Here is a 16,605-nt window from a genome sequence, read left to right on the forward strand (position 1 = left end):
AAACAGTCAGGTCATGTGTTCAAATCCATGCTACCTACCACCTCCCTAAAGTCTCAATCGCAAATGGACAGGCAAAAGCATATTTGACATGAGCGTGATACAATTTAGCTCTCGCTGGTGGCACTTATGCATTCGCAAAAGCACATATGTATTTGAAATTGCAATTCTAAGCTAGTGCAATTTCCTATATTATTATTTGACTGGAAAATAACTGTAATAGAATACACCATGAGGATCAAGGTATTGTCAGGGTTAAAGTGCCTGGTTGTGCAGCCATGTTTCTGTAATGATATCCTGTGTATGACGTGACATTGGTATTTGACGGGTCACATTATTCACAGTACAGTACAGTTCCTAAGGTGATCTTAAAGCTAAACTTTTGATCATATTGATTAAGGCCATTGCATGCATTTTATTTTATGAATTAAAATGCTTTGTTTTTCTCCTATAACCGGCACTGAAAGAAAAATTACATATTGCCTACATATAAAGCAGAGTTCCAGTCTTCTAGCTAAAAATTATCCTAATCACATCATCAATGTCATTGTTGTTCACCATAACTGCAATGGATTCTGCTAACCATGTGCACATTACAAATACTTACAAGATGATGATTTCTCTTTTGTCCCTCTATTCCGGTTGCGGCCATGGAGGATGCGGGCAGCTGAAGCTGGCTATCCAGCATGCACCTCCTGATCTGCACAGTAATGACACTGCGGGACATGCTTTGTTACGGTCAAGAAATCTTGTGATTTAACCCGCATTAGATGCCTGAAAACTTCTGGGATTGATGACATAGATATCCCAGGAGTGAACGGGCCAGGCTGATGACATAGTCGCCTAGGTGGCCATGACTAATGCAAAAAAAGGTATTTTCCCAAGAAATTTCACCATATAAGCATTCAAACATTACATCACTATGTGTGCACATTACAATATGACTAATTTAAAAAAAATTGAGTGGAACTCCGCTTTAATAATTTTTTGAATGGAGAGAATGAGAGACAGCAAGCAGTCTGCAATTGGTGTATTTTTGGATACTATTCCTACATTTTAGGGCTCTTTCACACGGCCGCTCCGTGTGAGAGCTCCGCTGCGGTCCTTTTTTTTTTTTTTCCACGGAGCGGATGACATTTCTGTCATCCGCTCCGTATGCCCGCATATCATCCCATCAGTTTGCGGATGATATGCGGACATAATGTAAGTCTATGGGGGTTTGCGGATGTCAGCGGATGACACTGCTGACATCCGATTTTCCTTCCTTTCCGTTTTTTGAACAGAACAAAAATAGGGTTTTGTTCAGTTCCAAAAAACGGAACAGAACTGACAGAAAATCGGATGTCAGCGGATGGTATTCCACTGACATCCGCAATGCCATAGACTTACATTATGTCCGCAAAAAAAATAGGATGATTTGCGGACATACGGAGCGCCCGTGTGAAAGGGCCCTTAGACAGGTGCAAAAAAGGTTCCCCCTAGGAGTGGGTAGGTGAACTGCAGTAAGGCCTAGATTAGGAATAGAAGTCCTGAGCAAATTGCCTATGTTCCTTGTATGCAGTTCAAGGTAAATGACCAATACGTGCCTGGAATGTACAAATGAACATAGAACTCTGGCCAGATCATCAATATTTAACTATTTACATATCCATATCATGTTTATCTGAGGATGAATTGTTCCAAAGTGCCAGAAGCTAAAACACATTAGTGAGGGCTTGTTTTAACATTTATTTACTGCCTGCTAAGAATATGTTAATATTTGACTGTCCATAGCCTGATCACTGTTTTATGTTAAGCCCACTAGAGCTAACCCAAAACTGAAAAATGTATTTGGGTGGATTGATATATTGTGAAAGCTACTTACTTGCATGTTCATAACCAGTCTTCATTCTCTTGTACAAGCGATATCTCCACTCCCAGGACTTAAGCTGTTTCTCTTTCTCACTGCTGTCTATTCCCAAACTTTCATTCTGTATCTTGGCCGTAAGTTCACTCATTCGCTGTTGGGCTTCTTCCACCAGCGTACTCAGATGCATCGATCTGCTCTCCAGGCTCACAACTGTGCAGACAACATGTATGAATTACATGAAAGAAACAATCCCAATGTCAAATTAGATGGCCAATAGACAAAAAAGTAAATGTTGTGACTCTGTAAATTATGCTTAGTATGTTTTCCAGAAAGGAATTTTTACAACTGATTTTTTTCATTAGGAAGTGATTTGCAAAAAGCACTAATTAAACAGTAACAATGTGTGGCATGTCTTTAGAAGCTATGACAATAAGATGACTGATCTTACAGTACATACTTTAGAATGAGAAATTACTCCACTAACAGACATGCAAATTGGATAAATGTATTCTTACATCATTTATTTTTTAATTTCAGAAAGCACCAAAGAAAAGGGACAGGTGGCCTTGAACTCATAGCAATGTCCTGGGTGTTATCAGAACAGGAAACAGGAGTTAGGTTCTAGCTCTTCCTCCCACTTTCCAAAATGAAATAAAAAGGTTTTGCCTGGGTTTATTTGTAATCCTAAAATCAATAAAAATGTTGGCATGCAATCTGAAAAAATGGACTGATGAACCTTTAATTAATAATTTAGAAGTTCATTTTTTTATGGACTATGTTCCACTGCCCACTCATTGGCAGAGCCCACCATCAATGAACAATCAAAAATTTGACTAGCACAAAGCAGAGATTGAACATCTAGGTTCAATGCAAGCACCTCTGGACTCCAGCATGGTCACAGTGAAAGGACTGTTTCCTTTTTACGAAGAAAGGAGAATGAACCTGCCATGATCTAGAGATTTTCCAACATATCAAAAATAATTGCCATCAATCACAAACACTACAATACAAACTTGTTATTGTTTATTGTTAAGACTCAGACATTGTGATTGCAACACTGGAATTGGGCACACTACCTAAGACTATGGCAAACTTAATATATCATGTTTTGCACATACTGGGAATACATGTTGCTAAAAACACATCTATTTCCAGAAATGCCTAGAAATTTTGTTTATAATCACCACAGTATAAGTCAGCAGTTATTGACATCTATTTCCAAATTCAAAAGGAGATCAATGCTTGGCTGCAAAATGATTGAAACAAGATGCTTCGAAGGAGAGTTTTATGGTTCAGCTACACAAATTACTTTTGGCTGTGAAATTGTCCATACAGACTGCCAAAACTCTTTCCTATAAAGTTTATGATAGAGAGTAGAGCCAATGGAAGGATTGAGCTTGACTGCTCCAGAACAAGCATTCTGCTGTCTTTGAAGATCAGACTTGATCGGGCATGGGTGGTGCAACTAAAAGATCAGATATAGAATTACAAGAATCAGAGGGACATTAAAGGTATGTATGTGTTTTATGGGCTGATAATGCTACATTATATCCCACAATATAAATGTAAACCTTTAGCAATTTAGAATACAAAGTCCTTTTAAACTGCAAATACGATGATGTTTTGAAATTTCATCCTTAGGAGCATATATTGTGCCACTTACTTTACTTACTCACTTCTACTTGTTAAGAGCCGGTTCACGCTAGGGCGACCTGTCAGGCGACCTGGTCGCCTGACAGGTCGCCTGCCATAGAGAAGCTGTGGACCCGTTCTAATAGGAGCGACACAAGTCGCTCCGACTTAGAAAAAGGGTCCGGAGCTTCTTTGGTGCGACCCGGAGCGACCTGCATTAACTTCAATGATATGAAGTCCGTGCCGGCCGCTCCGAGGTCACGGTGCGAGCTGCGCACTGCGACCTGTGAAGTCGCCCCGGCAAGTCGGATCGCTCATATGTGAACCGGCTCTAAAAGTAACAACATTTTTTTTTTTGTTTTTTTGTTTTTTTATTAAAGACTAACGTTTTTTTATTAGTTTTGTGACACATTAGCAAGAGTACACAAACAGCTTCTTTATCTGTGTCAAGAATAGAGCAAGTAACAATCATTCGTAGGTACAATATTACACTGCCTGGATCAGATAAACAGAGATATGATGTAGATCCTACAGGTATCTGGCTCAAGCTGCCACATAGTCGGTTTCAACTATTAAGAGCAAGGTGGAAGGGTGGACAGGCCATGTACTGGTCCAACCTCTGGATATTCAAGAAAAAATGTGCATCTCCGATATGGTGGTGTACCTATGGATGGCAGGTTTAAATCCATTGTGGAAGACCACTTTTATAAATGGGTTGGAAAAAGAAAGGGGCCAGTGAGAGGGGAAAAAAGGAAAAGAGAGTTGTCCGACGGGAGATTCAACCAAGCTAGACAAGAGGTCTATTGGGGTCTCTCGTTATTATCCAAGGAAGGATAGGAGTTTGGGTGAGGTTGAAAAATTATTTCATGCAAACCACCACCCTGAAATTTTTAAAACTTTCATTGGCATCAATGAGTAGCTACTCTATTCTCATGATGTAGTTTAATTAAGCTACCCATTCCCTGATTGTAGGGACAGTGGTAGACTTCTAATGTCTAGGGATCAAGGCCCGCCCCACTAGAACAAGAAAGCAAACAGGCCCTTCTTTATTTTTTTGATTGGCCCTGGTATCATGGACAGGAGAGCTACTTCTGGCGTTTCCAGCCATGTTCTACCCGTAATTAGATGGTTTAACTGAACTATAGATTTCCTCATCAGTCTAATCCTGGGGCAGGTCCACCACAAGTAAAGATGTGTACCACGTGACTCTCCGCATATCCAACATTGGTCTGAAATTGACGGAATAATCTTATGTAACATAACTTGGCTTCTATACCATCTAGTCAGAATTCTGAAATGTCTCTCTTGAGCTTGTGAGTCTATTGTTTGTTTTAAGGCAACAAGAAAAGCTTTATCCCAGTCCTCTGAGGGTAGAGCATGTCCCAGTTCCTAATTCCAGTCTTGATCACAGAAGGGGTGGTTGGGAAAAGTGTTGGATAGGAGGATGCCGTATAGTTTTAAAATGGTATGGGAGCACCCTGTGTAAGAAAGGCATGTCATCAAATGGGGAAAGGTCTCTGTAAAGCTGTCCTGTCATTTTTCCCTTTTGTACTTTTCATAGGAAAGGGTTGTGATCACTCTCAGGGTTTTATTTCCTTTAGGGTCAATTGCTTTTTGAAGGGGAGAAGGTTTTAAGCCCTGCCATTGTAGAATGCATTTGCAATTCATCCCTAGTAGGAACTCTGGGTTTCCCCATGATCAAGATCATAGGGTCGGGATAGGAGTAGATGTTATATGTTCTGGTTGTAAATGTGAAGGAGTGAGGTTATCAAATATGGTAGTGTTGATAGAGGAGGGCGGCTGGGTCCACAGAAGTGAAAATAACAGTAATGGTATTATGTCCCATTTTAGTCCAACCTATTGTTTGAATTGGTTGTGATGGAACAAGGCTGACCATGCATTATACAATTTTCCTGCACAATTTTTTTTGGATTTACCAAAACAATATAATATGAGGTCAAACCTAAACGTTTTCAATTTGTATGCAATCAGGCAGGTATTTGCACCACATAGTTGAAGGCAAATCTAAAGGAAATTGTACAAGAAGATTGTATAATAATTGTATAATGAGTAGCCAGCTTAAGATTCTAAACAGTATTGCTACGGTATGGTCATGTTCCTTTTAAAAAACATTTTTTTTTTTTAACACTTTTATTCCTATTACAAGGAATGTAAACATCCTTTTGTAATAGAAATAAGACAGACAGGTCCTCTTAATTGTGAGATCTGGGGGTCAAAAAGACCTCAGATCTCACATCTACACTTAAAAACAAAAAAAAAAAAGCAAGGAGGAGGAAGCGACGTATGACATTGCTCCAGTCCTCCAAGGCCATAGAGTTGAGTGGGGGCCATCTTGCCCTCACTCGACTTCCTGCCTAAGACTCCATTGGGCCGGACCGTTTTCCCCACTAATAACAGCTCCGGTAAGCAGGGAAAAGAACCGGGAAGCAGTGCCCATAAAAGTGATCCCGTGGCAAATCCGTCACTGGGACCATTTTTATGTTACAGCAGACTGCCCGAGGTTTAAAAAAATACTGAGGTTATGGCAGTTATCTGCTGCCATAATCCTGGTATTTAACATCAAAAATTGCAGCGGGCAGTCCGTAAGTGGTTAAACAAACTGAATAGCGCCTTTTGGGAACTGCTGCTCTTTATTATCTTATACTTTACTTAATTATCAATCATCAAAAAAATCACTTAAAGAGGAACTGCAGTATTCTCACATAATTTGTAATTAAAAACATATTTGCCATTCTGAAGCTTCCCTCCAACCACTTTGCATATTATTTGATATACAGTATCTCACAAAAGTGAGTACACCCCTCACATTTTTGTCAATGTTTTATTATATCTTTTCACGTGACAACACTGAAGAAATGACACTTTGCTCCAATGTAAAGTAGTGAGTGTACAGCTTGTATAACAGTGTACATTTTTTGTCCCCTCAAAAATAACTCAACACACAGCCATTATTGTGTAACCTCTGGTAACAAAAGTGAGTACATCCCTAAGTGGAAATGTCCAAATTGGGCCCAAAGTGTCAATATTGTGTGTGACCACCATTATTTTCCAGCACTGCCTTAACCCTCTTGGGCATGGAGTTCACCAGAGCTTCACAGGTTGCCACTGGAGTCCTCTTCCACTCCTCCATGGGGACATCACAGAGCTGGTAGATGTTAAAGACCTTGCGCTTCTTCACCTTCCGTTTGAGGATGCCCCAGAGATGCTCAATAGGGTTTAGGTCTGGAGACATGCTTGACCAGTCCATCACCTTTACCCTCACTTTCTTTAGCAAGGCAGTGGTTTGGGGCCGGTATCATGTTGGAATACTGCCCTGCGGCCCATTCTTCAAAGGGAGGGGATCATGCTCTGCTTCAGTATGTCACAGTTGTTGGCATTCATGGTTCCCTCGATGAACTGTAGCTCCTGGTTCCAGCAGCCCCAGACCATGACACTCCCACCACCATGCTTGACTGTAGGCAAGACACAGTTGTCTTTGTACTCCTCACCTGGTTGCTGCCACACACAGGGCCGATCCTAGGGTAACAGACGCCTGGGTGCAGAAATATTTATGGCGCCCCCTGTGTGGGCGTGGTCATCTTACTAACCCCTCCCCTTTCCTAATGGGACCTGGAGGGAGCCTCTCCAAGGAACACAGAGAGGGCCTCTGTTAGAGAGTCTGTTAGAAAGAGCCTCCACCAGGCCCCATTAGAGACTACAATGGGGTTGTATCATGGGACCTGGAGGGGGGTCTTTCGAACAGAGGTCATCTTTGTGTGCATTTTAAAGTCTATGTTAGAAAGACCCCCCACCAGGCCCCATTAGAGACTACAACGGAGTCTAATGGGACCTGGAGGGGGGTTTATCTTACAGAAGCCCTCTCTGTGACTATTGGAGAGTCTCTGATAGAAAGAGTCCCCTCCATCCCCGATGAGAGACTACATTAGAGTGTCACCGAACAATAGAAAAATAAACAATATTATATTAATAGCACTTTGATGCCCAGGCCCAAGACTAGAAGACTTCACTTATCTTAAATAATGGGTACTGGGGCTGGCTGCTGGTCCTGGGGCCTGGCTTCTGGGGCTTTGCTGCTGGTCCTAAGGTCTGGCTGCTGGGGCTGGCCTGCTGGTCCTGGGGTCTGGCTGCTGGTCCTCCTGATTCCTGGCTGCTGGTCCTGGTTTTTGGGGCTAGGCTGCTGGTCCTGTATTCCGGCTGCTGGTCCTGGGGTCTGGCTGCTGGGGCCTTGGGGCTGGCTTCTGGTCCTGATTCTTGGCTGCTGGTCCTGGGGTCTGGCTGCTGGTCCTGATTCTTGGCTGCCTGTCCTGATTCCTGGCTCCTCTGTGGTGTGCCGGGCTCTGTGGTGCCGGGCTCTGTGGTGTAAAGCTCTTGTGTGACATCTCAGCGGGGCTGCGGATGTCACTGTGAGAACGGCGCCTCCATAGTCCTGGCTCACAGGCGGAGTGACATCAAATGCACTCCGCCTGTGAGAGGAGGAGCCGTACAGAGAAAGCAGGCGGCTGCAGTAGAGAGCAAAGCCATTGCTTCCTCTGTATGGCTCCTCCTCTCCAGGGCTGGTGCAAGGATTTTTGGCCCCTAGGCAAAATAAAAATTGCCGCCCCCCCATATGCTCGTGAATGTGCGGTACAATGCGCATTATTAGTACACATACACTTCCATAAGCCTAAAACGTTTTACTATGCATTAAACTTCAGTCTAAGTTACAGTCAGAGCATGTAATGTACACTACACATACACTTCCATAAAGGTAATGTGACATCACCGTCATGTTATGGAAGTGTATGTGTAGTGTACATTACATGGTCTGACTGTAACTTATCAAACCCAGTGATCACACTGTGATCAGCCCATACACAGGCAGGCACTTTAATTCATCTGTCAGTGTGGGACTGAGATATGTCCCCTGGTAAAGTCTGCCTCCCTCCCAGGCTCTGCTAATCAGTGTCACAAACTGCCAGCATACACTAAAACTTCAGCAGGCTCAGGCTGTGGGATGGCTGAGTCACACTCACACACATGCCATGAGACTTCTTCCTCCTCAGCTCCGCATGGGAAAAAGGGGCTGGACTGGAACTCTCTGAGCAGCCCCCAGCCTGCTTGCAGTAACAGACTGAGAGGAAGATTGTAAGGAGAGGCAGCTGCTATACTACACTCAGCGATCCATCCATCCATCCCATCAATGTTTACACCTCCCACCTCACCTGATGATCTGTCATTGTCATGTGCTTGCCTTTTTAAAGCTGGAACTCTCACCTGGCATCTCCCTCTGTCCTGTCTTCCTCCCCCACTGTCGCCCCTTCCCTCAGCTCACAACTACAAACATAGGCGTGCGCAGCCTATGGCATTAGGGTGTGCACCTCAAACCAAAGCTCAAACACACACAGTGTATACACACACAGTACACAAACACACAGTATATACACGTATACACACACACAGTATACACACACAGTATACACACACACACACAGTATACACACAGTATACACACTGTATATACACAGTATACACACACACACACACACACACACAGTATACACACAGTATACACACAGTATATACACACACAGTATATACACACACAGTATACATACACACAGTATACATACACACAGTATACATACACACAGTATATACACACAGTATACATACACACAGTATACATACACACAGTATACATACACACAGTATACATACACACAGTATACACACAGTATACACACACACAGTATATACACACACAGTATACATACACACAGTATACACACAGTATATACATACACACAGTATACACACAGTATATACATACACACAGTATACACACACACAGTATACACACAGTATATACACACACATACACACAGTATACACACAGTATACACACACACACATACACACAGTATACACACAGTATACATACACACACAATATATACACACAGTATATACACACACATACACACAGTATACACACAGTATACATACACACAATATATACACACAGTATACATACACACAGTATATACACACAGTATATACACACACACAGTATACACACAGTATACATACACACAGTATATACACACACAGTATACATACACACACAGTATACATATACACACACACAGTATATACACAGTATACACATACACAGTATACACACACACACACATACACACAGTATACACAGTATACACACAGTATACACACAGTATACACACAGTATACACAAACACCAGCACTTTCCATCTAAATATCAGCCTGCCTGATTGAACACACTGCTGCTGCCTCCATTTCCTGGCATGCTGGTACTTGTAGTGCTCCAGCAGTTCACAGACATTGCATGTGGTAATGCAGAAGAGAGGGAGGTGGTCAGGTATGGAGTAGGGAGGTGCAGTAGAGATTGGAGGAGAAGGTTAGAGCATATCCTCCCTCCAGAAGCAGTGCACTGCTACTCACGCAGAAAAAACAACAGACTCAGAGACAGGAAGAGAAAACACAGCCCTCCCCCCTCCTCAGCAGGGGAAGCACTGACAAGAATACATTTAGTTTATTTTCCCCAGCTCACCTTCTTCTATAAAGGCTGCAGCCCGTCCCACACTGCAGGCAGTGTACTCTCCTCTCCTCTCTTCTCCAGGTCGGCATCTCCTGCTGAGATATCAAACAAGGCGCGCTGGGGAAGGGGGCGTGTCCACTGTGTTCCCATTGGCTGAGGAGGCAGCAGAGAGGCGGAGCAGCTATAACCAATGTATTTTTTCAGTGAAAGGCGAGGCTGCAGTGAGAGACTTGCAGCCGGGAGAGGATAGTGCGCCCCCCACCTTGCGGCGCCTGGGCGCACTGCACCCTAAGCACCCGCCTCGGACCGGCCCTGGCCACACACGCTTGACACCATCTGAACCAAATATGTTTATCTTACCTTCTTGTGCATCGTCTTTGGAAGAAGCTTCCTTCTGGGATGACAGCCATGCAGACCAATTTGATGCAGTGTGCAGCATATAGTTTAAGCACTGACAGGCTTACCCCCCACCCCTTCAACCTCTGCAGCAATGCTGGCAGCACTCATATGTCTATATCCCAAAAACAACCTCTGGATATGACGCTAAGCACGTGCACTGTTCTGAGTGGAACCTGTCCTGTTAAACCGCTGTATAGTTCTGGCCACAGTGCTGCAGCTCAGTTTCAGGGTCTTGGCAATCTTCTTATAGCCTAGGCCATCTTTATGTAGAGCAACAATTCTTTTTTTCAGATCCTAAGAGAGTTCTTTGCCATGAGGTGCCATGTTGAATTTCCAGTGACCAGTATGAGAAAGTGAGAGAGATAACACCAAATTTAACACACCAACTCTCCATTCACACCTGAGACCTTGTAACACTAACAAGTCACATGACACTGGGGAGGGAAAATGGCTAATTAGGCCCAATTTTGACATTTTCACTTAGAGGGTGTACTCACTTTTGTTGCCAGCGGTTTAGACATTAATGGCTGTGTGCTGAATTATTTTGAGGGGACAAAAAATAACACTGTTATACAAGCTGAACACTCACTACTTTACATTGTAGCAAAGTGTCATTTCTTCAGTGTTTTTACATGAAAAATATAATAAAATATTTACAAAATTGTTAGGGGTGTACTCACTTTTGTGATATACTGTATACTGTGATTCTGTACTTGCCAAATATGCTGCAAAAATCTCCCTCCACTAAGTCTGGGCATCTGAAGCTACTGCCTGTTCACTTCCTGGATTTGCACAGACACACAGAGCTTTGCAGCTATCATTGGCCCTTCTATGACTCACCCCTCCTCCCTTGCTGGCAAACTCTCACGAGAGTTAGAGAGGGATCTGTGCATGATGTCATTAGCCTAGGCTTTTTACTAGACAAGAAAGAGGAAGTTTGCTGTTTAAGGTATTTACTGGCAGAAAAAAAAGTTTTATTATCCAAAGGTAAAACAAGGGCAAAGGATTTATTCGATGGAAAGATGAAAAAATTAATGAAGAGCTGTTTTAAAGCGGATCTTCACTGCATCTGAGCACCACAAACCAAAAACACTATTTAATTCCTTTTTAATATTCAAAGCAAACTCACCCATCCATCCATGTCTCTATACTTTATTATATTGAGGAATCACTTTGAAAAACACTACCCACGGCCATCTCGAGTAAGGGCCAATGATTCATCATTCGTGTAGCATTTACTTCCTTGAATTCATCTTCCCTTAGCTCCAGCATGCATGCAGGAAAGTGTGCTTAGATGAGAAAACCCCTCCTCCTCTCTTCCCCTACTGAAGACTCCTGGGATGTATGACATCATTTGTCTAGGCAAGAAACTAGGAAGTAACTAAAGAAATGTAAAAAAAAAAAAAAAAAGAAAAAGCCTAAAACAAGAAAATAATAATAAGCAAATAAGCAAATAATCCATGTTGATTGGGAGAGTGAGGTTCCACTTTAAAGATCTTCCACCCAATACCGTTCTGTGTACACCTACATGAGCACATGGTTTTGACAGTCAGACTGATTAATACCGGCGTCAGAATTATTTGACTCATGTGATTCATGCATGGTAACTTTAGTTTTTCAGTCACCAAAATAGTAACAGGGAAGTATAAGGAAAATAAATGAAAAAGCTTCACTGTAAGTGAGGGTAAAATGTTGCAGAGATGATGGAATGTATGGTGTGGAATTTAAGCAGGACAGCTAAGAGGCCATTTCCTCCTTACTAACATAGTCAAAGATGTGAAAAACAAGAAATGGAATGTCTGAAAGAAGGAACTCTGGAAATGACTGATGGAATTTCTTTGTACATGAGTCTACATTTTGTACAACATAATCAAAAAAGTCCCGGGGTGTGATATAAGCCACTGGAGTGCTTAGAGATGGTCAAAGCAAAATCAAAACCAGAGAACAGCTGACGTAGATTATGTTGGCCTTTGTTGATGACAAATCTGAAATGTTGTTTACTTGGACCTTGAAGGAGCAAAATTAAAACATGAAAGGATATATGTTTAGTTACTAAATCTGGAAGAGAATTATATTTCCTTGCTCTCCAGAGCAACTTAGAAAAGCAGGTACAAACATAAGCATTTGCAAGGAACATAGTGAAATGGCTTACCAAGAACGCCAAGGAAAAATGTGTTCCCTTATTATTACAGCCAGTTGTGGGTTCTCTGCATCACTAAATAACACTCATACAATGGAAACACCAGATTTAAACTACAGAAAGTTCAACTTAGCTGCAGGATAACCCAAGAATTTGGGTCTTCAAGACAGTTTTGCTAAGAGACAGGTGACATTCAGACCATGGCCATGTGAAGTAATGACTGGGGGCATGCTGGAGAGGTTTTATGATCCAAATAATAACGACAACAATAGTATTATTATAGTGCTTTTCACCCCAGGGACTGAAAGCACTTTACAAAACATTATAAGTAAAAAAAAAAACAACAACAAAAAAAAAAAAACAGCATTGCAAAGGTAATAGTTAAAGCAGGATTAAACCCCAAAAATGTATTATATTGCAGCTTATAAATTCTTACACTTGGTGGGTGCATTTTCTTTTTCTAAGATTTTAACACTGACAGGGGTGTCTATAATAGTCAGCTTTTGTTCATGTACTGTATGTAACATCTTTATCCCAAAAGGATTGCTGTAACTGCCTAAAAAGTGTGCAAGGTTTAATTTGGAGCGTAGGTTTAATTTGTTAGTCAAGTCCATCTAAATCAGGGGTCTTGGTCCTCCAGTTGTTCAGGAACTACAATTCCCATCATGCCTAGTCATATCTGTGAATGTCAGAGTTTTCCAATGCCTCAAGGGATCTGTAATTCCGCAACAGCTGGAGGGCCGTAGTTTGAGAATCCCTGATCTAAATCCATCTAAATCACTACTCTCTTCCCAAAGACAATGCTGCCTTGCAAAGGTGGGTTCGTAATAAATGTGGGCAAATGTTGGCGCATTCTATTAAGGTTGAATATAGTTTTATTAACAAAATTGCAGGTGATTACATAAACAAGCACTCAAAAAGAATGAGCACAAATACACATATAAATGAAGATTATCAGTGAAACATTAAGCAAATTGCGATATGAAAATGCTCAATAAAAGGGGTCTATATCCTTAACAAAAAAAAAATATTTGTGTGTATAAACTCAGTCAAGCTAGCAAAAAACAACTTTTATATTATTAAAAATAACTGAAAAAACAAAGAACAAATGTGTTTTCTTTAGCTCTGCCCAGAGTATAGGAATTTAGCAAGATCAGGAGACCTGTAATGAACCAATTCACAATAAAAAAAAAAAAGAAAAAAAAAAAAAAAAAAAAAAAAAAAAAAGAAGGGGTAGAGACAAGTTCTCTTGACTTTTAGAGAGAGAAAAATAAATTTAATAAAATAAAAAAAGAGAGGTATGCGTTTACTGACCTAATCTTTTGCTTAATTTCTCCGATGAGGAATAGTGCATCCAAATGCTCCAGAGTTTAATACATTTTTCCCATCCATCAAGCTCCTTAGCCTGCATCTCCTCCATGAGTATTATGTAATTTATTTCAGTCACCCACAAAGATAAGGATGGAGGGGATGTACTCTTCCAGTGTCTAGAAATTAACTGTCTGGCTGCGGAGAGGAAGAATCTAAGCAGACTAGATTTGTGAGATCTAACTGTGCCTGCAAAGATAGATAACAGATCTATGGATATGGAAGGGGTTAGGGGCTCATCATAGACCTCTGTATAGATCTGAAAGATCTGTAACCAAAAAGGGCAGATTTGGTCACACTCCCACCAGATGTGCAGGTACCTCCTTCTCCCCATGTGACAGCGCCAGCATCTGTCCCTGGCTGTTGGAAATATCCAGTTGATAGTGACTGGATCTCGATACCACCTGGATAGGAGTTCATAGTTTTTTCTCCTGAGCATAATCTGAGATAGATAATTTATGGGTAAATAGAAATGCAGTATGCCAATCTTCAGGAGGATCCTCAGACCCCAGCTCTCTGGACCATAATTTGGTGAATGTAGGCAGTTTACATAGTGTGAACCAATATTGATTGGTAGATCGCATGGCGATATAGTGTGGCGGGGTACCTCTGGAAGGATACACATGCGCTCAAAATCTAATAGGGGTCCTATGAATTGAACCCGAGGCATGTAGTGACTTACAATAGGCATATAGATGAAATTTTGTCAGTCAATTTAACGTAGAAGATGTGGCATGAGGGTGAGCTACGAAGGTTCAGAGAGACGCATTCACATAAGAACGGGCCGTAGGCCAAGACAATCTATTGTCTGACCCAAAATGTAACACCTCTCTACTCTCCGGGAGGGCTGGATTGTCAAATAACAAAGTCCATGGACGCGGGTCAGAGGAGAGTGAGAAACTCACTTTGCTACTTGGAGACTTGGAGTGCTGCCACCATCAGAGGGGAGAGAGCAGCTAAGGATTTAAATGAGGCACTGTGGCCCCATAACAGTGCTTGAAAGTCTATGGGAGACATGTACTGCTCCACTTTAGTAGATACTCTTTCCATCCCCCTGTATAATATTCCTTCGTCTTCATTTCTGGATGCATACGAGACATATCTATAGGAATATCTATATCTAATAGCTTTGCCTAGGCTGTCTATGGAAGTGCTGGGCACCCTTAGTGAACTATTTGGAGACCATGAGCTTCTTCAAATTCAGAAAAACCCAGGGCCAGATGGTTTAACTGCCAAATTCTATAAACAGACTCCCTATTTAAAGACTCCTTTCGTCCAATAATTTTACAGATGTTTAATGTTATATCGTAGGAAAACCCTTTTTCTAAAAAGACATTGGAAACATATATTGTCGTGCTTCCAAAATCTGGAAAAGATACTGCACATTGTAAAATTATTGTCCTTCTTTACTTCTTAATGTGGATAATAAATATATGTAAAAATATTGGACAAGCACTTAACGTTTTGAAATACCATATCCTGTTCACCACAAGCAAGTAGGATTTGTTCCACGGAGGAATGCCAAGGATAAAATCAAGGGGACTATCTCACTGATACATTACGCTCAAGTACATTCAATGATATAAATATAATCAGGACGTTGGAAGGATCAAACTGACCAAGGAGAGAGTAGGCTTATCCAAAGAACCCAAAAGAGAGCCAGCACAGAGGAACACTGGAAGCAAAGACTCCCGAGTGGGTATGGGAACAATACACAAGGAATTGAATGAAAATATACCTATTAAATAAATATATAACATTTAGTATAACAAGAACAAATTCCTAAGCACTGCTGAAATATATCCATATGTATCCAGAAATCATACACACCACATTGAAAAGAAGTTCTAAAATATTCCAGAGTTTCCAAAGTGGGGATTGACAATGATGATCACAAAAATGACACTTTTTAGGTGTAACAGCTCCACAGCATTATGGCTGCCATTGTAAAGATGTCTTCATCAAAGATAGTAAAAGTATTTATATAAATAAACCGCATAAAAAGCATCAAACATTGAGATATCAATATTTACACAAATTACAGGAAACCCATATGTGCCTCAGCTCTATCAAAAGCAAAATTGAATAAGTTCAACAGCCACAAGTGGTCAACAGTGCAGAGAATATAATCCCAAACAATACAAATGTATGTGAAGCCAGAAAGCCCTGTAGTTTATAAAGCGTCTCCCTAGGATTCCTAAATTGGATTAAAGGAGCAGAATGTAAAGGCCATGGCATTACATCCTTTACTCACCAATCAGTAAGTCATACAATACAAAAGTGCTGCTCACCTTAAGATTCATAATCCACATGCTAGTTCATCACCATCCATTGCATCAGTGCCTCCATGGGAAACAGCTCCCCTTATGTATGTATTCTCTAATCTGGCTTGCCTCACCGAACCCAGCGTAATAATGTCTAAATGCGCTTAAACGCTAGGCACATTTAACGCTTGAGAGTTAATTTCAATGAGCAGAATAAATTAAAGTGGAAGTAAATTAATAACGTAACTAACTCTAAATCTACTCGACACATTCTAAGCCTAATCTATATAGTCCTGTAAAGCAAAAATCACATCAGTATACTTACCTGTTCTATAACTGCTCTGTTCTGGTCTCCAGTGGGGGATGCTGCGTGCAGGATG

The 16,605-nt window shown here is 41.3% G+C and overlaps 1 protein-coding gene across 1 annotated transcript in view; it reads right to left on the reverse strand.

The window, feature by feature from the left end:
* The window catches only part of ANKFN1 (ankyrin repeat and fibronectin type III domain containing 1), a 556,552-nt gene that overhangs the window by 415,354 nt on the left and 124,593 nt on the right, over positions 1-16,605 (reverse strand). Inside the window, exon 3 of the mRNA XM_082271748.1 lies at positions 1,862-2,056. Coding sequence (XP_082127874.1) covers positions 1,862-2,056 — 195 coding nt within the window. The remainder of the gene's footprint in view (positions 1-1,861; positions 2,057-16,605) is intronic.

This window comes from Pelophylax lessonae (assembly GCF_965119305.1).
Source record: "Pelophylax lessonae genome assembly, chromosome: 11".
In the NCBI taxonomy this organism is placed as follows: domain Eukaryota; kingdom Metazoa; phylum Chordata; class Amphibia; order Anura; family Ranidae; genus Pelophylax; species Pelophylax lessonae.